Source organism: Thamnophis elegans, chromosome 4, assembly GCF_009769535.1.
Source record: "Thamnophis elegans isolate rThaEle1 chromosome 4, rThaEle1.pri, whole genome shotgun sequence".
NCBI lineage: Eukaryota > Metazoa > Chordata > Lepidosauria > Squamata > Colubridae > Thamnophis > Thamnophis elegans.
In genome coordinates this window covers 100,160,505-100,184,019 of record NC_045544.1, presented here as the reverse complement: position 1 = coordinate 100,184,019, position 23,515 = coordinate 100,160,505, and the positions used below count along the sequence as shown (strand labels likewise).

The 23,515-nt window shown below is 41.4% G+C and overlaps 1 protein-coding gene across 1 annotated transcript in view; it reads right to left on the bottom strand.

The window, feature by feature from the left end:
* The window catches only part of SLC8A1 (solute carrier family 8 member A1), a 224,081-nt gene extending 205,942 nt beyond the window's left edge, over nt 1-18,139 (bottom strand). The window contains 1 exon segment of the mRNA XM_032215783.1: nt 16,324-18,139. Coding sequence (XP_032071674.1) covers nt 16,324-18,113 — 1,790 coding nt within the window. The 5' untranslated portion in view covers nt 18,114-18,139.
* Between the last annotated feature and the right edge of the window lie 5,376 nt (nt 18,140-23,515).

Genomic DNA, 23,515 nt, shown 5'->3' with positions numbered 1-23,515 from the left:
ATGAGACTTGAGCCAAGTTTCAAAAGAAATCCAATCATTTATTAGGAACACCATTTCAACCCTATTGCAGTGAGATCTGACCTCATTTAAATTATGGCTGAACTTTGTCCATTTCTTCCCTTCCCTCAGTCTGTGTCATAAATCACATTCTCCAACTAGGTGCATGCCTCACAAGCCTGCTGTAGTAATCTGAAATCCGACTCTTGTCGAAGTTATGAGTGGAATATGCTCCCCCTCCCTTTATTGATACCCACTTCACAGGATTGTTGTAAAGAAAATAGGAAAAAAGAGTTCATTGCTTTGAGTTGTATATGAAAAAAGGAAAGATAAATAAAATCATTCCTAATTCAAGCAATCTGAATGGGATAGAAAGAGACAATTTTCTTGTATTATTTTCAGTTAGTAATATTTTATAGCAATAGCAATAGCAGTAGACTTATATACCGCTTCATAGGGCTTTCAGCCCTCTCTAAGCGGTTTACAGAGAGTCAGCATATTGCCCCCAACAATCTGGGTCCTCATTTTACCCACCTCGGAAGGATGGAAGGCTGAGTCAACCCTGAGCCGGTGAGATTTGAACCGCTGAACTGCTGATCTAGCAGTAGCCTGCAGTGCTGCATTTAACCACTGTGCCACCTTGATGATATATAAATCTATTTACATTAAAACAATGATAAATGTAAAAAGCAGGGGATGTCCTGGAAGCAGAAGATGCTCCTGAAGACTTTTCCTTTTCAGAAATAATGTGAATGTGCAATTTTTAATATGTCTAAATGATGTCTCTCAGTTAAATATTCTAAATACTTGGCTGCTGATGTAGACGTTATCATTGGCTTTTATATTTTTGTTTAATGCTTACACGGATGTTTATAACTATAAATGATTTCAATTATTACTCAGTAAAGCCAGCACATAATTTTTAAAAAATTAAAATTCTTCCCTCTGATTTAAAAAGTGAGAATGTGCGCATGTGCGAGAACGGAAGATGGCGCCCAGGCGTTTTGCTCCAGACGATAAGGAGAGCAAACGCTGGAAAAACATCTGAAAACTTTGAAATTAATGCGCCCGAAGAAGGTCCCGGGGATGTCCGGAATCCAGGGGACCCGAGGAGCCCAAACCTTTGCGGGGGTCGCCATTTCTGAGCGACCCCGGACAGTGCGATCTCGAAGGTCTGTGAACTGCGAGCCGCCCGCGTTATCCGACAGTGGGGGGGGCGGCGTCGTGTCAGCGTTTTCCGATCCAGGCGATTTGCTTTGGACTATTGAGCCACAGTACTGGGGTTCTACGGGACTATTGCCGCCTTGGAAGGAGAGAGAATTTCTAGGACCAGCCCAGCCCCTTGCAGGGGTCGCCGTTTCTGGATGCCCCCGGGCTCTACAACTTTGGGGTTTTAGGTTCCGTGAGCTGTTTGTATTACTTGGCGGTGGGAGGAGTAACATCACGCCGGCTGCAACGGTGGTGGCTTTTTGCCTCCCTGCCTGGCTTCTCTACCTGGCTTATCGAACTTTTTCTACCAGGCTTACTGAACTGCCTCATTGGGGCTGTGTGAGATCATCATCGTCTTGGAGGGAGAGAGAACGCATCGGAGCAGTGGGGGGACTGAGCAGAGTGGATGGGTGGTCTCCCCCGACGCTGCACCAGCCCCTCCAGATGGCCCCTTTTTCCATCCAGCCTTACTTCCCTCCCAGCATTGCCTCCTCCCTCCTTTATCCCTGCCCAGTCAGGTGGCTCCCTGGACGCATTTTATTTCCTGCCTCCCTTTGCTTCGGTGAGGCTCGGCCTTGTGTCTTCCACGTACCATCTGGCGCCCCCTTATGGTGGGTTCTTAACCTCCAGCCACATCTGATTGTGGTGTTTGGTTACCCAGTCTTGCTAGCTAAGTTCCATCTGCCTTTGGTCCTGCTATCTCAGTTTCATCTGGTTCCAGACCTGCTAGCTCAGCTTTATTTGACTTTGAATACCATCAGCAACGTTACCTACCACTATTATTCTGGGAACTCTATTTGGAGCAGCACTGGTGGAAGACGACCTCCTATCCCCTTTATTTATTCCGGACTCTTTGGACTTATCCAGACCAATAGAAGAGGGGAATACGATTTACCCCCCCGTATACCTTCTCCGGACTATAACTGGACGCTAATCATACCACCTATTTTAATTATTTTAATTATGGAGAGCCATTTGGCTCTATCTGGACTCGCTTTTTAACAACTTAATAAGTGCGCAATTCTATTCTTTTCTTTCTTTTTTTTATTTTTCTTTCTTTTTTTTTCTTACTGTGTTTGGGATATGTTAGGAGTATGTATGAGATTGAATGAATGATCCCACTTTTTATCATTATTACTGTTGTATTTTTGTGTTTTAATTATCACGTGGGGATTGTTTGAGTGAGTGAATGAGTATGTATGATTCGGAGGACCTGGTGGGATTTGCGGGGGCCACCGGGGTGGTTGGGGGAACTACATCCACGGGAGAGGGTCGGAGCATTGCGGTCATAACAGGGAGAGGCAGATACGGCGGGGACTTTAGGGCTGGCCATTACCGGGGAAGGAGGGTTCGCTATATTACAGAGATCCCTCCTTCCGGCCCTACGAGTCCCACTCCAAGGTCAGATGGCGCGAGCAGTCAGGACCCTGGTCTCAGGCTGCTGTCGCTAAATGCCAGGTCTGTTGTTCACAAGGCTCCCCTCGTCCGGGACTTGATAACAGACGAGGGCGCAGACCTGGCATGTATTACTGAAACCTGGCTGGGCACAGAAGGAGGAGTTCCCCTTGTAGAGATGTGCCCAGACGGATTTCAGGTGCTTCATCAGCCGAGAGCCCAGGGAAGGGGTGGCGGTGTGGCTATTGTAATCCGGGAGTCCTTAGCACCTCGTAGGATCCCTGCTCCGGAGCTTGTCGGGTGTGAGTCCCTACTGGTGACGCTGGACCTCAAGGGTCAAGTGGGTCTGCTGCTTACGTACCTGCCTCCCAACTGCGTTGCAGCAGCCCTCCCCTCGCTCCTCGAGTCAGTAGCCGAGCTGGCAGTTGAGTTCCCTAGGCTTATGGTTCTGGGGGACTTCAATTTGCCTTCGCTCGGTGAACACTCTGATGGAGCGCAGGAGTTCATGGCTTCCATGACAGTCATGGACTTGACCCAAGTAATTCGAGGCCCAACCCACTCAGCGGGTCACACGCTCGACCTCGTATTCCTCTCGGAGCAGTGGAGTTATGATCTTGGTCTGAGGGGAAATGAGATCATTCCCCTGTCGTGGTCAGACCACTGCCTACTGAGGCTAGACTTCCGGAGGCCAAACCCCCACCGTAGGGAGGAGGAACCGACCAGGTGGTTCCGCCCCAGGCGACTTATGGACCCAGTAAGGTTCCAGACGGAGCTTGGGGTTATTCCAGATGCTCTCGCCCACAGTTCGGCGGAGACTCTTGCTGCTGCCTGGCACTCGGCAGCATCAGAGTCTCTAAACCGGATTGCGCCACTACGGCCCCTCTGGGTCAGCGGCCCACGGAGGCCTCCTTGGTTCACCGAGGAGCTCCGTGAGATAAAGCGCCGGAGGAGACGCCTAGAGCACCTGTGGAGGTCTGATAGGTCCGAGTCGAGCCGGGCACTGTTGACAGCTTGCACCAAGGAGTATATTCGGGCTCTAAGAACAGCCAAAAGATCACACATTGCCTCCTTGGTAGCGTCCGCCGAGTCCCGCCCAGCCGCCCTGTTTAGGATAACCCGCTCCCTCCTGAATAGGAGGGAGACGGAGAACCCCTTACAGGGTAAGGCTGAGGAGTATGTACAGTTCTTGGCGGACAAAGTTGCTCGGTTTCGATCGGACCTGGACTCCACTCCTGCAGATCCAGTCGAGACACAAGGGAATGATCTGGCAGACCATCTCTGGGTTGAGTTTCAGGATGTTGCCTCCGGGGATGTGGACAAGGCTATGCGAGCTGTGAGCGCCTCCACCTGTATTCTGGACCCGTGTCCCTCCTGGCTGGTTGCCAGCAGCAGTGAGGTGACACGAGGCTGGATCCAGGCGGTTGTTACCACCTCTCTTCGGGAGGGGCATCTCCCCACCGCGCTGAAGGCGGCGGTGGTGAGACCCCTCCTGAAGAAACCGTCTTTGGATCCAGCAATTCTTAACAACTACCGTCCAGTCTCCAACCTCCCCTTTGTGGGGAAGGTTGTTGAGAAGGTGGTGGCTCTCCAGCTTCAGCGTACCTTGGAGGAAGCTAACTATCTTGACCCCTTCCAGTCTGGCTTCAGGCCCGGTTACAGCACAGAAACCGCTTTGGTCGCATTGACCGATGATCTCTGGAGAGCCAGAGATGGAGGCCATGCGTCCATCCTGGTTCTCCTTGACCTCTCAGCGGCTTTCGATACCATCGACCATGGTATCCTTCTGCGACGACTGCGGGAGGTGGGGGTGGGCGGCACTGTTCTGCAGTGGTTCTCCTCCTACCTCTCGGACAGGTCGCAGTCGGTGTTGGTGGGGGGGCAGAGATCGTCCCCGAGGCCCCTTACTTGTGGGGTGCCGCAGGGTTCGGTCTTATCACCCCTACTATTTAACATATACATGAAACCGCTGGGCGAGATCATTCGGAGGCACGGGATAAAATACCACCAATATGCGGACGATACACAGTTGTATCTGTCCGCCCCGTGCCAACTCAATGAAGCGGTGGAAGTGATGAACCGAGGCCTTGAGGCTGTTAAAGACTGGATGAGAGCTAACAAACTGGTGCTCAACCCGGAAAAGACCGAGTGGCTGTTGTGTTTTCCTCCCAATAATTTGGCTAATGTTCCATCAATCAGGCTGGGGGGACAAAATTTATACCCCTCAGACAGGGTCCGCAACTTGGGAGTCCTCCTGGACCCACAGCTGAGTTTCGACCATCATTTGTCAGCTGTGACCAGGGGGGCATTTGCTCAGGTTCGCCTGATGCGCCAGTTGCGGCCCTACCTGAACAGGGAGGCCCTCACAACAGTCACTCGAGCCCTTGTGATCTCTAGGCTGGAATACTGCAACGTGCTCTACATGGGGCTGCCCTTGAAGAGCATCCGGCGACTTCAGCTAGTCCAGAATGCGGCCGCGCGAGTGATCGTGGGCGCACCACGGTTCGCCCACATAACACCGATCCTCCGTGAGCTGCGCTGGCTACCTGTTGGTCTCCGGGTGCACTTCAAGGTCCTACTTACCACTCACAAAGCGCTCCATGGTAGTGGATCTGGCTATTTGAGAGACCGCCTTCTGCCAATTACCTCCCTGCGTCCCATCAGATCGCACAGGGTAGGCCTCCTCCGAATTCCATCCGCCAGTCAGTGCCGACTGGCGACTACGCGGAGGAGAGCCTTCTCAGTCGCAGCTCCGACGCTATGGAACAATCTCCCCGTGGAGATCCGCACCCTCACCACCGCCCAGGCCTTCCGCACAGCCCTTAAGATCTGGCTATCCCGTCAGGCCTGGGGATAAAAATCTTAGTTCGTCCCCTCCCGAATGATGAATGAATGTTGTGCTCTATTTTTTAATATTATGTACTGTCTTATGCTGTTTGTCTTTGTACCCCCTTTCCCGTGTTTTTGTAAGCCGCCCTGAGTCCCCTCAGGGAAAAGGGCGGCCTATAAATTATAATAAATCTACAAATCTACAAATCTACAAAAACAAGTGACAATTAAATCAAATATCAGCATAGCATTTTAAATATCAAATGTCAGCATGCCATTTTAATTTTCATTATCACATTAAACTGAATTGCTATAGGTTGAAAAATTAAAACTAAATGCCTAAACATACCTCCTGAATCATCAAAGAACTAAGTCGTAACACATTAGGACTTAGTTCTTTGATGACTTAAGATAATCTTGCTTATGTTTAAACTGCATAGCAGTTTCTGAATAATTAAGGAATGGATATCTAGAGTGGGATTAGAGTGGTGTTAATAAGAATAAGCATTTGGAAGAACATGAATTTAAGGGAAAAAACCTTATGTTACAAAACATCACTACAGGTAGTCCTTGACTTACAATCATAATTGAACCTGGAATCACTGTCATAAGTCATGCCAGACATTAAGCAGGTCATCAAGAGGCTGACCTGACTTTATGACTTTTTTGTGGCAACCGTTAAACAAGTCACCAGTTATTAAGCAAACACTCTGGTTGTTAAGTGAACACATTGTCTACAAATTGTAAATACAATGAGGCCTTGGGTGCTGACTGTAATCTGTTCCAGGACTTCGGTCAGCAACCATTTTGGTCATGACCAGAAGCAAGACTGACTGTGCATGCGCGCACATACAAAAACTGGTGCGACGTGGCTGTGTTTATTCAGCACCCGAGGATGTATTCGTGATCTGAGTGAAACATTTAGATTGACACTCAAATTGTTTATGGACTGAGCCGTTTGGGACCCAAGGTCCGACTGTAAATGGTTTCTGACAAAAAATAATAAATCATGATGATCATGATCATGTGATCCTGTAAAATGTTTGTTAATGGGTTGCTGGATGCTGAATGTCCAAAATGTGATCATATGACATCAGAACTTCGATTCCAAGTTGCTTTGGGGTCTGTCGTAACTTCAAATGGTTGCTAAGACACAATTGTAAGTTGAGGACTACCTTTTTTTTTTTTTTTTTAAATAAAGCAAGACATCCTATTATGGGTGTCCATGGAGGGAAGGTGGTGAAATAGTTGAAATGGCAGCTACAACCACACAATGAAAGAGATGGGGCTCTGATTGTATGGTTACTGATGCCATCTTAACCATTTCAGTATGGTTACTGATGCCAGTACTAATAGATCTAGCAACGTTTTTTAAAAATTTTACTCTTTTTTTCCATGTGGAGATTTTGCAGCAGCAGAGGGTTCTTGTTTATTTTATTTTCATAATCCCCCAAAATAGTATCCATGATGATGTGGTCAAAAAGACAAAGTCAAAAAACATATACTAAGCTAAAAGAGTAAGTTAGGCCTACATGGCCTTATGTTTATACGGACATATTCCCCTAGCCTGTTTCAATTAGTCATTCTTTACAGGATGAATCAACATAGCTTAAATCAATAGCTAGTAATCTGATTTACATATGACTAATTCTAAATCAGAACTAATGTACGCAATTATACTATTCAAAATATACAATACATGTGAAGGATTTCAGGAATTTTTACTCAGTTAAGATGAAATTTGCTCTAGTCTTTCAGCTGTTCATATTCTCCCGTCTCACACATAATCTTTTGGACTATGACAATAAAATAAATAAAAACCCACTGCTACTGCAAAATCTCCAAACAGAAAAAAAGAGTAAAATTTAAAAACTTGCTAGATCTAGTACTGTATGTTGTGTGGGTGGGTGAGTAGGTGTCTGAAAAGAGAGTGAACTATATTTTTAATGAATGATAAAAAATGGATAGTAACAAGCCACAAATCGTTATAGGATAGATATTCCATACTATGCAGTGAACATGTATGACTACATTAACACTTGGTAAGTCTTGAAATTGGCACTACAGAAAGTAGCATCTTTATTTAAAATAGCAAATGTATGTACTATACAATATTCTTGTTCTCTGCAATGCATTTTTTTCTTTTACTTTTCTTGCTTCTGGAATATATCAGTGGCTGCCTGATTCAATATTCTTTCTCTTAAATTATACTGAGGAATCCATTTAATTCAAATCTTCATCCCAGAAAGCTTGGCTTGACCGAATAGGGGACGTGGCTGCAGTGGCCAAATTAATCAAGACAGATCTCTAACTGAAGATTCTGCAGAAAGCCCTTAACAGCCTCTGAGGTGGGCCCATAGCCCCTTCAAAGTTGATCCATTTTTTAATATACTAGAAAATAAAAGTCTGATACAAAAGGGGATAATATTACTCCATATAACAAATTAATCAAACATCAATGAATTGAAACGAAATCTAAACATAATCAAATTTAGTTTTCTCCTTGGCCTCATTTATTTTTTTTCCCCTGGCCCATTTCGGTTAACATGCCTGGCAGGCTACTGAAAAGCCAAGTAAAGTTCTTAGCCATATAAGGACAAAAAAGAAAAGACAGGTTGAATAACTAAAATCTTTTAACTGAACATTGTAAATAATAATTTAATATGTCCAAATGAGAAATGTTACTTTTCATTGTTTTGAATGAAGTTGCAAAGCTGACAGTATGATAACACAAGAAGCTGTAAAGCATGACACATTGTATACTTGTCTGTGTTATATCAAGAACAGTACCTAAATTATAGATCTTGCATGCATATACACAATGCAGTTGTGGAGCCTGGCAGGGAAATGGCAGAATTCTAAGAAATAGTTCACCCCAGCATATCTCCTGGAAGTTTTTCCAGGATTTCAAACATGAGTTGAACTTTTTGCAAATAATTTTATTAAGTTTCGAAATATATATAATATAAATATTATAACACAAATGGGAAAATACCATAATCCATTTGAGTGTGGTTGATCACTCTTTCTGCCATATAAATAGAAAAGTAAATTAGAAGTTTTCTTCTTCAACAGCTTACTCTTAAAAACGGTTAAGAATCATTACAGCTACAATTTTGATGCAATAATAGCGGCCTATAACACAAACTAGCACACAGTATATGCCTTTAGAGCATTATTTAAAAGCAGTACACAAATAACTGTATATCATTATTTCTACCTCCATCATTCAGAACTGATATGGATACAGTGCTTTGGATCCAAGGTAGATTTTCTATAAGCAGAAGGGCTCCATCAAACCACAGAGGGACTGAAAATACAAGGAAGGTTTCTATTTAAAGGCAAAGGACAGGATTATTGTTAAATATTCTTTCTTCCATCTTTGACGTCCCTCTGATGCTATTTTAAAAGATGCTCTTACTTATGGAAGCAGACAGTGGATAGGAAGTAGAATTGATGAAATCTGTTTTCCACCTTCATTAATGGCCTTCCAAGAGATTAGATTTTCTTCTTCCATTTGGAGCAGTATTAGCATTTAAGATTCGAACATATTACTCTTTCTCATGTCAAATTCTTGATGAGCAATTTCAGAAGCATACAAAGCTGATTTATTGGAATCTTGAAACTTCTCACATTCTGGTGAAAATTTTAAAAATGAAAGAAGAAAACAGGCTACCACAATTACTGAACCCTGGTGAATAATTTTAAGTTTTATTATGTGTGTTCCTTACCAATAAAAGGAAGCTTATGTCCATATTTGGAATTGCCAAAACAACAGATATTAGAAGACTGCTCCATTCAAAAACTGTGGTGTGTGGAAGATTTTAAGTAATGTGAATATTAATATTAACATTTAAGCATAGGTTCCTGTGGATAGCTGGAATTTTAAGTATAACACCATTAATTAGCAAGCGCATGGCATAGTTAAAACTCTGTGTTAATGCTTGGGCTTCAAGAAAAATTTGGTCAAACAGTTAGAACTAGCTGAAGGTTATTTGTTGAATACTAGCGCGGGAGGTAAGGTCTCCCTCTCTGATTGGTTCTTGGGCGGAGCCGGTTTAATCCTCTCTCCGATTGGTCGAGCTACTCGACGCCCTATTGGCTCATTGTTCAAACTTGGGGGTATAAATGTTTGGCGCGAACCACGCCACGTCGAATCGCAGTTACTATGCTTTGAATAAAGGTTACTGCTTTGCTACACCTCTTGTCGCGTCCTCTCCCTTCGCTCCAAGATGCAAAACTGGCGACGAAGGTGGGATGAGATTCCCGTGACCACGGAGGAGAACAAGCCAGCTTGCCACCGCGTCTGAAGCAACACGAATCCGCTCCTCAGGTTGAGAACTCCGGCAGCGAACGTAAATTTTCTTGCCGTCTTCTTCCCTCTCGGGTTTTTCATACCACAATGGCGTCATCGCTTCCTCCCTTCGCGCCGTTTGGATCTGCCGGAGAATCATGGGACGGTTTCATGGAGCGTTTCGAGTGTTATTTAATTGCATCGAAGAACCGGGCACAGACTGACGAGGAGAAATGCAGTTTTTTTCTTGTCCTGCTGTGAGCCTTCCATGTTTGCCTCTGCGAGAGCTCTGGCCGCCCCGAGGCCAGCCTACAAACTTGGGTGGGATGAGCTGATGTCCAGGCTGAGGGACCATTACGCCCCCTCACCTTCTCTGATCGCACGTCGTTTTACTTTTCGCCGCCGAGTGCAGAAGCCCAACGAATCCATCAGCCAGTTTCTAGAGGCTTTGCGCACAGTGGCCGCTCAGTGCGATTTTGCAGACCTGGAGGAGAACCTCGTGGAGCAGTTTGTATGCGGGGTCCGCGACGTGCAATTGCGCAGCCGTATGCTCCGGAACCACAAAATTACCTTGGTGCAAGCCGTGGAGACCGCACGAGCAGCAGAGCTCTCCGAACAATCCACGGCCGACATCGAACGCCTCCAGCTGAAAACCCCCGCGCAAACCGCTGCAACGCCTTCCACCCAGACGAACCTCGTCGACGACCCCTCTCCTTCGGAAGATGAGGAGGAGGAAACCGTCGGACAAATGAGGACGCAATCGAAGCGGAGGCCACATCAGCAACCATCGACGCCCGTTCAGCCAGTCTCAAACGCCCCTTGTCGCGGATGCGGCGGTCGCCATAGCCGCGCATCCTGCCCGTTTCGTTCTGCCGTCTGCCGCCGTTGCCGAGGAGAAGGACACCTCGCCAGGGTCTGCCGGGCTCTTGTGCCAGCCCCGTCGTTTATGCAGCCCAGCGACCAGCGCCAGGCACTGAAAGGCCGCCAACAACTACGTTCTGCGAGGCGAGCTGAGGACTGCCATTCAACCTATCAGCCCTCCAGCGCCGACTGCGTGGTCTATCAGGCTTCTCACGTTCCCGCCGGCCATCGTAAAATTAGCACCGTCGTCCGTCTCGAAGGTCAGCCTTGCCGAATGGAGGTGGACTCTGGGTCTTCCCGTTCCCTTCTATCTTGGGCTTTGTTTTCCCGCCTTTGCCCCAGGGTTCCCCAGAGTAAATTGCGCCCCGCTGGGGTTTCCCTTCTAGATTACCAGGGAAATGGGATTCCCACGGCAGGAATATTCCACATCCGGGTGGAATATGGAGATTTTAAAGGAAAACTTCCAGTTTTAATTGTTAGGAACGACCTGCCCGCTCTCCTTGGGTTGGATTGGTTTCCCGCTTTGGGTCTCACTATAGAAGGGGTGCACAGGGTAGTTCCCCGCACTGTAGATAGTGTGTTAGACGAGTTTGCAGATGTGTTCGATGGGAGATTGGGCTGTTATAAGGGCACCCCCATTTCCCTTTGCCTCGATCCCCAGGTCGCGCCCATTAGGCTGAAGGCACGCAGGGTTCCCCTCGCATTGAGAGCAAAGGTAGATGCTGAACTTGATAAGCTTATAGAGCAGGGGGTAATCGAGCCCGTAGATCATGCCCGTTGGGAAACTCCCATAGTACTCCCGGTCAAACCCGACGGATCGGTGAGGATATGTGCCGACTATAAGTCGACCATCAATTTGGCCCTGCAGGCAAATCCATATCCCGTTCCCGTAGTGCAACATCTACTCCACTCCTTAGGGCAAGGCCGTATTTTCGCCAAGCTAGATATGGCACAGGCCTACCAGCAGCTTCCCGTAGACGATGACGCGGCTACAGCCCAGACCATCGTCACCCACCGCGGGGCTTTCCGTTGCCGCCGTCTCCAATTCGGCGTTTCGGTTGCCCCGGGGATATTTCAGAGCCTTATGGAGCGGTTGCTCCACGGGCTCCCCGGCGTCGTTCCTTACTTTGACGACGTCCTGGTCGCAGCCCCTAGCCACTCGGAACTCCTGAAAATACTGCGGGAGGTTCTCACACGTTTTAGGGAGGCAGGACTGAAACTAAAGCGCAGCAAATGCGAAATTGCTGTTCCCCAAGTAGAATTTTTGGGATTTCTCATCGATGCACAAGGCATTCAGTTGTTTTGTGATTGACAGATAAACTATGGTATATATTTTTGTCTTTGGCCTTTGTAACCAATCATGATTTTAGACAGTTGTACTCCTGCTGCTTGAAAGGTACACTCTGTTTCCTTACCCACAGAATGTTACTGAATCTATCAGAAAATAAATTACAGATTTTTCTCCAATATAAACAATGACTTTAAGTTTACCCTGAAGTTGTTTGATATGCTGTGAGGAAAAAATGAACAGAAAACATATCATAATGGATGGGGATGATCCATAGGCAGGATGAGGCAACCTTTTTATATAATTGGATTCTGGTGAAATGAATGTAAGAGACTAAAAGAAACCATATTCATAAGTGATCATACATTCTATGGATTTTAACTAAGAATTTTAGACTTAAAGCTCACCCAGCATGCAGCTCTAATGTGTCTCTGTCCTTTTTAATCCCCCTTCCTTTTTTAAAAAGTTCTATTCACTGACCTATCTGAGAAATCATTTGTTGTTCAGATGCTTATCATGTATAATTGGTTTCTTGTTACAAGCAAAATCATAAAACTATCAATAAGATTACTGCTATATTGTATACTATATTGTATACAACTATGTTAAAATGTAGAGTCAGCTAAAATTAGATTTCCAGATGGGAAAAACTACTGATGGGAAAAATTATGTTGTTAAAATGTCTATCTTACCCAGAATGCTATTTCTCTTTTAGACTATAGAGAAGAGAAACTAAGATGAACAAAGCCCTGAAGATGAAACCATATGAAGAATGGCTGCAGATTTTGGGTCTGGCTAGTCTAGAGAAAAGAAGAATTAGGGGTAACATGATAGCAGTATTTCAGTATTTGAGAGGCTGCCACAAAGAAGAGAGGGTCAAATTATTCTCCAAAGCACCAGAGGGCAGGATAAGAAATAATGGTTGGAAACCAAGCAACATGGAATTAAGGAGGAACTGCCTAACAGCAAGGACAATTAACCAGTGGTACAGCTTGCATTCAAAAATTGTGGGTGCTCCATTACTGGAGATTTTTAAGAAGAGACTGGACGGTCACTTGTCTGGGATTGTATAGGTTCTCCTGCTTGAGCATTGGGCTGGACTAGAAGACCTCCAAGGTGCTGTGCTATGCTATGCTATGCTAATTTTCATTAAAGACTTCTCCTTTAAACAATGGCAGAAGGATATTTTTAAAATTTATCTGACAAAATAAAAAAATCAAGAATTACTGTAAATATAAACTTTTACAAAATGAGAAAGAAGGGGGAGATCTTGGTTTGCCTGACCTTAGATTGTATTATGTTGCATTTTGTTTGGTACGGTTGAAAGACTGGATGACTCTGAGAATCAAAGGCTGTTAAATCTTGAAGGCTTTGATCTGAGATTTGTGTGGCTTGCTTATTTATGATATAATAAGATAAAGTTTAACATAGATTTTAAGAATCATTTTATTAGGCAGTTGATTGATTGTGTCTGGTTGAAGTATAAAAGAAGACTTTCCACTAAGACATCATTGTGGATATCATCACACTAGAAAGTGATATTAATTGAATCCAAATGGATTACATATCATCTATTGTTATTGCAAAAAGAAGAATCTAAGGTTAAAAACTAGGGAACTACTAGTAAGTGATTGATTTAATTGTGAAAGGTTTAATTATCATAGAATATTTGAAAGGTTTAAACTTGATAAAAAAGTTTTGTTTTTGCAGCTGACAAATCTGAATTTGAATGGAATTTATGTTCAGGAATAATCACGATTTCTAAAGTTTATAAAATACTATTTAGGAAGAACTTGGAAGATGAAAATGTTAAGGATTGTATGATAAAATGGATGAAAAGCCTAAGGAAAAAATGTTAGATCAATAGGAAAATACGTGGATTAAGATTTACTTTGAATTACAGTTTGAAAGAAAAGTTTTTATAAGAATGTGTGTCTGTGTGCGCATGTGGAAATATTAATGAAAGTTTTCTTTTAGGTATTATTGATAAACTGACAAAAAATAATTTGGAACTTCATTTTTCTGTATGATGATAGTTGTAAGAACTGTATATGCCAAATATCGGAAAGAAAAAGGAATGCCAACAGTGCAAAAATCTCTTAAAATGCATTATTTTGGATATCATTTTCTTTCCTATTTTCCCATTAACTGCTACAAGCACAATGATACCTTTAATGAATGCAATCTGCATTCTTTTATAGCCAGCAGCAAATCTTTCATAAAGTTATGGAAAATATTACATTAGTCTCATTTCCTCTGTATCTTTTTCTTTTCAAAAAGACTGAAGGACATTTTTTAATTTGCATCTGATAAAAGGTCATGCATCTTTAATAAAAAATGAAGCACAGATTCGCTAAGTCAGCTGACAAGTCCCAAGATCAAAGACTGGTGCTTATAAAGATGCTCTGCCTTTCTAACACTCCTCAGTGATCATACAGAGATTGCATTTTATATGCACTCCACTTAATCAGCAGACAGCTATCTTAATTTGTTTATAACGTAAATACTTTTACATCCTGGTATTGTTTTTTCTTTGTATTTTATAGAATACAAAGGATTGTTTCTCTTTTTATGTCTTTCCACACAATTCAAGATTTAGAATACAGGAAGTGAGTGGTTTAAAATTTTACATAATTTCCTATTGCAACTGCCCTTATACATATTTCACTGACACATTATGCATTCAGGAAGAAAATCAAAGGCTTAGTTTATTGCTGTGGTGTATACACACACACACACATACATATACATACATACATACATACATACATACATACATACATACATACATATATATATATATATACACACACACACACACACATACATACACACACACATAGAAGGAGAGGTCTTATGCACTCATGGCTTAATATGGCTCAATTTCATAGAATTATACAAAATGTCCTTGGATTCAGCACATATGTTTCATGTGTTAAGACTAGGTGTTGAGATTATGATCTGCCCGTGTTAGGCTTTAAGCAAGCAGAATCAATTTACATAGTCCAGCTATTTTGTTGAAGTTATACATATATTTGTTTTTGTAAATTTTCACGGGTGTAGGTATGCTGGTCTTCTTGTATTCGGGTCTTTTCCCATGAAAGATTGAGATTGTCTTGGCAACGTTTCAGCGAGGTCTCACTCGCCATCTCCAGCCTGAAGATGGCGAATGAGACCTTGCCGAATTGTTGCCAAGACAATCTTTTCGTAGATTTTTACGGGTGTAGGTATGCTGGTCTTGTTGTATTTGGGTCTTTTCCCATGTAAGATTGAGATTGTCTTGGCAAATGAGCCCCACCCACTACCCAGGCCGTTACAACACGAAACAATAACGGACACACAGCCAGCACTAATCAGCACCAATCTACCAATCATGATACAACCACACAACCAATCATTCCATTTACTGAAACAAAGCCAGCACTCCACACCCACCGACCAAGATTTATAGAAAGACAGCAGCTCCGACCACACTTTAAGCCCAAAACCCATGGCTATAGAACTTTGGCCTTTTTTATTCTAACAACATTATCTATTATCAGCCATACTGTAAGATAGTTTGGGCTGGCCCAGAGTTACCCAGTAAGTTTCATGATCAAATGGAGGCTTGATCCTGGCTGCCATTGCCTGAGCAAATATTTAAACTACACATTAGAATTTTTTTCTTTATGAGAACCCAGGTAAAAGTATCAGCTGAAAAAAAATGTGTGTATTTGTGTGTTAGGATTCCATACATACATGGGAAAAAAGTGAAAGAAGAAAAGTTTCCTAGCAGTCAGGAAATACTTATCAGCAGTGCTTCCTTTTTAACTGCTTTCATATTTGTAAACTGTCAAACTTGGCTGCCTTGCCTAATTGGACCTTTCCCCACATGGTAACATTCACTTCAAAGTGCAAACTATAAATGTTTCATAATGTCACAAAGGCTAATGACAACTCTCTCTGAACTTGCAACCTAACTGTATTTATTAGTCATAGTTATAGACCCATCAACTTAACTGTATTTATTAGTCATAGTTATAGACCCATCCTAAGTTAGTTCTAAATATAAGGTCTTCTTGACTACGAGATGAGTTCAGGATATGTCTGTGCTTACAAAACGAAACTACAATTTTCAATACTGCTTTTTATTATTCTCACTTAATAATGACTTGAATTTCTGAAAGGTTGATGAAGTAGCTTCAATGCAAAACACTTGCATTTATATTTGCACATTCAGAATTCACTCTTTTTGATAGACTCACTCTTTCACACACATACTATTTCATGACACACACAAAATCTTCAGGACAGTCCAATAGCATTTTTGAGCTATATTTTAAAGTAATGTCACTATACAAGCGTCTTCAGCTTTTGATGCAGCATTAATTATGAAATGCTCTGAATAGAATATTTTATCAGATAGGCAAGCAAACAAACACTTATAAGCCCCAAAAGTTTAAATACTACTTACACAATCTCATCATTCTGAAATTCAAGCTCTCCACAGGTGTCCTCGAAGTCCTCTCCACCTCCTTTGGCTGTGCCTTCAATTGTTTTGTATGGCACAATAACATTTCCTCGAGCTCCAGATGTCCGTAGCACTTTCACTTCCATGGTCCCCACGCTCTCACTTACATGAGTGACTGGTTCCTCAAAAGTAAATATGCCAGCATGATCATCATCAAAGATTGTAACAGTCGCTGTAGCAGGTGACCCCAGACAAGCCACAGTTGCAACGTGGTTGCCGTCTAGAACACCTTCCTCAGATCGTTCTGACACTTTCACATTATTGAGGTGAACAAGGAAATTCTCATCTTCCTCAAATATGTCATCATCAATTATACCAACTCTTATTTCTTTTTGCGTCTCACCTGGCTTAAATACCACTGTTCCTTCTGTAAACTCGTAATCAGACCCTGCATTGGCTGTACCATCTTCTGTTCTGAAATCAACCAAGACTGTTTTGGTCAAATCACCACCTCGACGGGCAATTGTTAGAGCTACTGTGCCACAGTTCTCAAGGCACTGGTAGGTGCTCTGCTCAAAATAGATCTTACTGACAGGGTCATTGTCTGCCACTTCACAGTTGACCTCATGCATGCTGACTGCTTTTCGTGCTTGGTCAGCTGCATGTCGCTTCAATATGTTACCAGCTCCAGTCATTAACCGAGTAGCCTGAATGCGATAAAAGGCGCGACTCTTTTGTTGCTGACTCAGAACTTGATAATTAGCTAGTTCTATTAGCTGTTCAATCTCTTTGTCTGGATGCTTCTGTTTCAATTCTTTCAGGATTCTAGCCATTTCTCTCCTTGCTTCTTCATCGTCTTGATCCTTCTCATCCACCTCTAGGACCAGAGTGCCATCCAAGAAACTTTCAACATGGGAATTAACTATCTTTCCATCCATTTCAATATCAGCCTTAGATTGTGGCCCTTCACCCTCATGTTCAATTATCATGCCTCTCTGCTTTCCAGCTCTGTATTTCTTGTATACATACTTGTAGAATAAAAGCCTTCGATCAGCAACCCATGCAAACACGACACAGATAGGAAAAAAGAAGAAAGTGAGTAAACTTTCCCAGACTTCTACTTCCCCAGGTGATATAACTGACAAAATTAAATACAGCCAAGTATAGGCAAAAATGCTCCAAGCTGCAGTGACAAAAAACACACGAAGATGCTTAATCTTCCTGATTTCTCCATCAGGAACAACATAAACACAAATGGCTATAATGACAAACATATTAAAGGCAGCACTTCCTACAATAGTGCTTGGTCCAAGGTCTCCTGCCTTGAAGCCATGGCCACACACTTCAATGACAGATAGGAGGATCTCAGGTGCAGAAGAGCCCAAAGCCATCAATGTTAAGTTCGATACAGTTTCATTCCAAATTCTTACTGTTGTCTTGCTGGTCTCACCATTGGGTTTCTTGATTGTTATCTCTCTCTCTTGGGAAGTAATAACTTCTATGGATGACATGAAACGATCTGCTATAATAGATACTCCTAGAAACATGTAGACCATGGCCACAAAGTATACAGTAGCTCTTGCTATTTTATCACCAAATGAAGGATCTTGAGGTTCCCAAATTGGCAAAATTACACCTTTCTTACAGATATAGGAACCAGAACATTCTGCTGAATGGTTGGTTTCTTCAGGTTGATGTTCTGTATGTACTTTGTCCACATGGCATAGCAAAAATGCAACAATTAAAAGGAGAAGACCACCAGGCAAGGCAGTTGAATTCCTTAATCCATTCATGATTGTTCTGTCAGACCAATTTCCAAAGCTTTTCTAATCTGCAGAATACAAAAATGTGAAATATATTATCAACAATCAACTGAAGAAAGCTATAGCTTTTTTCTTTCTATAAGGTCACAATTTTACATAATCTTTTACCTTCTAGGGAAAAAAACTGAATTTACAAAACTGAAGTCCATAAAGTCATTTTCAATTGCTGAATTATATTTTTAAATCTATAGGTCTACTCTCAGATAATACTTTTCTATTCAACTTGGAGTCAGATTAAAGTCATTGAAACAATGGCATAGGTTAATGGTATAAGCTATTGAAGATACAGCTATATCATTGCTGAAATTGTATTTTCTGTTTTGTAAATAAATAAAATACAATGCTATATTCAGTAACATGTATCATACAGAACAGTTACATATAGTGTTTCCAAGATGTATGGACCAACTCCCAGCGAGGCTGGCTGGGAAATTTTGGGAGTTGAAGCCGATACATTTTAAAGTTACTAAGGTTGAGAAACACTAGTCAAGCTAGATATGACAAAGCTTGAATTGTTTTTCATTCTGTCTAAGATATGTATGGAAATCCCCAGAGCAAGTCCAAACTTTCTTTCTATGATCATTCTCAGAATTATTTATTTCTATTCTTTGCATTATATCTTTTATCTACTAACTGATCCATAATAGTCAGCATGTACAGTTATTGAAAAGTCTAAGTAAGCAGTATTTTATTTTTAATAATATTTCCCAGATCTCATCAATCTGACACTTGAAATCATTCTTACATAAAACAAATGCATAAACTTCCATGGTTAAAACATTAACATTGAAAACAGTATCAAACCACTAGGCATACTTGGGTTTCAGATCAGTAGCCCAGTCCCACAGCCCTTTTATCGAAACAATATGGCTTCATACATTTAAGACATGAAAGGGAATAAACTGATTTATTTATGTAGGATATTTATACCCTGTCTTGAGCTTTCTCAGGATTAGTAGCAAAGAAATACAAAACCTAAAAATAGAAAGTACAAAATCCTAGATAAAAATAAAAGTCCATGGAATTGTCAGGATACATCTCAATGCAAAAATTAAAACACATTTTAAGAGTTCTGATATCAGAGACCTCACAGAAGCTTCTTGGGAATAGCAGGGGATCACATCAATTCCCAGCATTGTTGAGCCAAGGACTCAATAGGTCTGACTTTTTAAAAAAATAAAATAAAATAAAATAAAGGAATATTCTGGAGACATTGTCACATCTTGTTATTACAAATACCTCTAGTCCCTACTCTAGGTAGTGCTCTATGCTAGATAGCAATAGTACTTAGACATATACCGCTTCATAGTGCTTTTACAGCCCTCCCTAAGTTGTTTACAGAATCAGCATATTGCCCCCAACAACATGGGTCCTCATTTTACCCACCTCAGAAGGATGGAAGGCTGAGTCAACCTTGAGCCGGTGAGATATGAACTGCCGAACTGCACCTAACAGTCAGCTGAAGTAACCTGCAGTACTGCACTCTAACCACTGCGCTACCTCGGCTCTGAAATCCAACCATGAAAGAAGCAATTCTCAAGGCAGGTATTCGATCATCTTTCTATTGCAATATAATTGTACTTCCACTTGATAACTTGTTATATATTGCTCACAACAAAGAGAGACTGATTCTCATTAACAAAACTGGAAGCAGAAGTAAAGACATCTCCCTGGCTGCAGCAGCCATAGATTCTTTCCAGTTTTGTTGGAATGTCCAAAGCATTTTCACACTATTGATGCTTGTTCTTATCTAATTTGTAATACTATTTTGTATTTTCAAATGATTTATACAATATTTTATATATTTTATAAAATGTTTACAAACATTTATAAAGGTTTGCTTTTTATAGTAGGCTTTAATTGACTTTACACTACAGAGGCCTTTTGATGTGCAGCATAAAATTAGAATAAATAAATAAGTATGACATTACATCTTTTTTAGGTTGTATACTGTAATCAATCCACTGAGGTAGTTATAAACAACGATCGTGTCAGTAAGATCTATTTTGAACATCAATAATGATAATGACTATAGCATGAAATCACAGTGATAAAATAGCAATTAGAACACTAACATTCTAAACCATTAAAATGGCTTTTAAAATACCTGAAAAATAAAAATAAAAAAGGCTTTTGTCTAATATTTCAAAACAGTAATACAACACTAGTGTTCGCAAATAAGGCACCACAATCAAAAGACTTTCTCACTGCTCGAAGTGAAGTGAGCATTTGAGAAAATATTGCTTCACATAACTTTATTATTTATTTATTTATTATTTTATTGATTAGTTCTCTGTGCTTCCCATCTTGCCTTGAGGCAACTAAGATTAATTTTGTGTAAGATGTTTAAACTGTTGGTTCATGCAGAAAAATGGTAGACAAATCTAACTATTATTGCTGCTGCTGCTGCTGCTGTGCTAATTATAATTATAGTGGAATTTTTGAATTACTGTAGACTGGGAAGTTTAGATGGCAAATGCAATGGAGATTAATATTGAATACTTACAGTCAGCAGTTTAACTGCCATGCTTTGAAGTAGCTGATTCTGGATCATTTTTTTAAAACAGTCCCACATATACTGTAATATATTACAATAGTCGATGTGGAATATTAACAATTGTTGTAAAACTATATTTAGTTAGAGGCACATTTGGTATATCAGCTTAAGCTGATAAAGGGCGCTCCAAGCTCCTGAGGCAATATCCATTCCTTAAGTGAAGCGCAACTACTTTTGGAACAGGATAAATATCACTTACTTGGGCAGGCAAACCACTCACAAGAACGATTATTTCCATCTTCTTTGAATTGAATCTCATTTAATAAGCTCTCATTACCCTGCCCAGGCACTCATTCAGAACTTCTACCGTCTCATCTATGGTAGATGAAATGGAAAACTAAAGCTGGGTGTCACCTGCATATTTGGTGACACTCCACCCTGTCCTTGATAACCTCCTACATAAGTTTCATGTAGATGTTAAAAATAATGCAGTTTTAAACATAATCACAGCCCTAATCATAGTCACAATGCAAACCAGTAATCCTTCAGCACCCTCTTCTCTAACTGGCCATTCAAGCAAAAGCAGAACTAGAATGGTTCTGTCCTAGATGGTTTTTCTGTCCCAAAAGAAACATGGTCAGTAGTATTGAAGAGATGTCTAAAACACTGAATCAAGTTCTACCCCTCTTGTCCCTTTCCCAGGGTAGGTCATTCAACATGAAAATCAAGCACGGCAGTTTACGTTACAAATTAGGCCTAAAACCAGAGTAAACAGGATATATGACTTGTTTCATTGAAGTGTACCCAGTGCTGATCAGCAAGCAATTGCCCAGGGACCTTGCTCATTGTAAAAAGGAGCTCTGGGAGTCCCAGACCAAGTACCTCTGGAGGCAACCTTAGTCTTAATATAACATTTTAAATATTACTCTCCACTGAGTACACAGTTTCTTTGCAATGAAAGTAAAAACGGTGAGATAGGATGCAAATATACTTAACAAATAATAAAATACAGTGGTGCTTAAACGTTTATGAATCATTTTGAACTTTCAGTGTTTCTGCATAAACAACATAAACTGTGATCTCTCCCATATGAATGAACAAGTATGTTCTTGGTCCATTTGTTTAATTGGGTTCTCTTTAGTTAGGAGGATTTGTGTGGAAAAGCGATCACATTTAGATCATATTTGGTAAAAATATGATTAGATCATATTTAGGTAAAAATATTGAAAATTCAAAAGGACTCACAAACTTTTAAGCACTACTGTGTAATAAAGGAGCTGGTTTTACCTTTCTGGCAATCCTGTGAAAGCAAGTACCTACTTAGTTCTGCACTTATTTTTAATGTGTTTGGTAGCTCCTCTTGTTCATACTGCAGGCAGCATTAGCAAAATTTGCTGACCAAAAAGAAGTTGCTTACTTCCTTTGCTTGGTGAGAGCAGGAGGTGTTAATAGATGCCATCTGTGGCATCACTTAACTATTATTTATGCAAATTGTGGCATTAAAAGTGACTTGGGAAAGGTGCTTTCCTGACAGGCTCAAAATACACAGACGACGGCAGAAGCTAATTTTTGCTGACAAAAAAGGCTCTTCACAACTAAAGTACAATGTTAACTTAGGGCTCAGGGGACAATGCATAGATTCACATAACAGAACTATAGAAGGGGCAAAGCAGGAGGTGTCTATGGATGCTATCTTTGGCACTCCATTAGTTACATAAATTATAGTGGGAAATCTGATTTTTAAAAAGCTGGCTGCTGGGAACTTGAGATCGCAATTGAGCAGCTAGCTTTTGCTTTATGCTTAACAAAGAGGTCATTCTCACCTCTTTGGGTCATTTATTTAACACAGGCTCATGGGGCAGCCCCTACAAGAAAAATATACAAAAGTAAGACTGTAGCAAAGGGTCAGACCCAAGGAGTTACTGTGGGAGGGACTACAGATTTAGCCAATAGTAATGGATTTTATAAATTAATGGGGCAAAGGGAAGAAAACTCCCAACAACTCCTCTCCCAATCTAATTTGATTTTGAAAGTTCTTCCACTTTTGAAAGTTGCTTCTACTGCCTTGGGCAGAATATTGCTGGAATGGATTTTGTGCAGAGAGCAAAAATCCAACTTATCACTGAACAGTAAAAGGAAAACATTTTCCCCAAGCAATTACATGTAAATCTAAGAAGAGGGTTCTACTTATATTCAATGATACAAATATAGGTAGTCCTTGCCTTACGACTGGTTGCTTCGTGACCATTCGAAGTTACAAACACCCTACCCAAAATGACCCAGATTTGAGGGTCTGACAGTCACCCCACGGTTACATTATTACATTTCAAGTACTTGGCAACTACCCTACATTTACAGAAGTCTGTAATGTCCCACAGTCACATGACCACAACCTATAACATTTTTACTGGAAACCGCCAATTTGTGAAAATAAATACAAAATGCATATGGCAGAAAATAAACCTTCAAAGTGACAGCAAATAGAAAACAATTGAAAAGTGGGTGGGGGAGATGAGTGGTTTAGAAATATGAAATAAAAATAAATAAATAAAAATAAATCAGTATAATTTGTAAAGTTAACCTGAAATAGAATGTAACGGGAATAGCTAGGAAAACAAATGTACAACAGATGGTAATAAGCCAGCCATTAAAGCCAGAGTTTAATATAAAATATAATATGTGTTTATATGGGGGTGGGGGTATTAAATTATAGCATTTATTGCCATTCTCAGCAATTTCTACTTGGATGGAGCTCTGGAATTAAAACTATATCCTATATTTACTGGGGGGGGGCTGGGAAAACACAAGGACCCTTCTTTCTTTTGCTAATGACATATCTCCAGCATTCTACTTTATATTAAATTAGCAAGACACA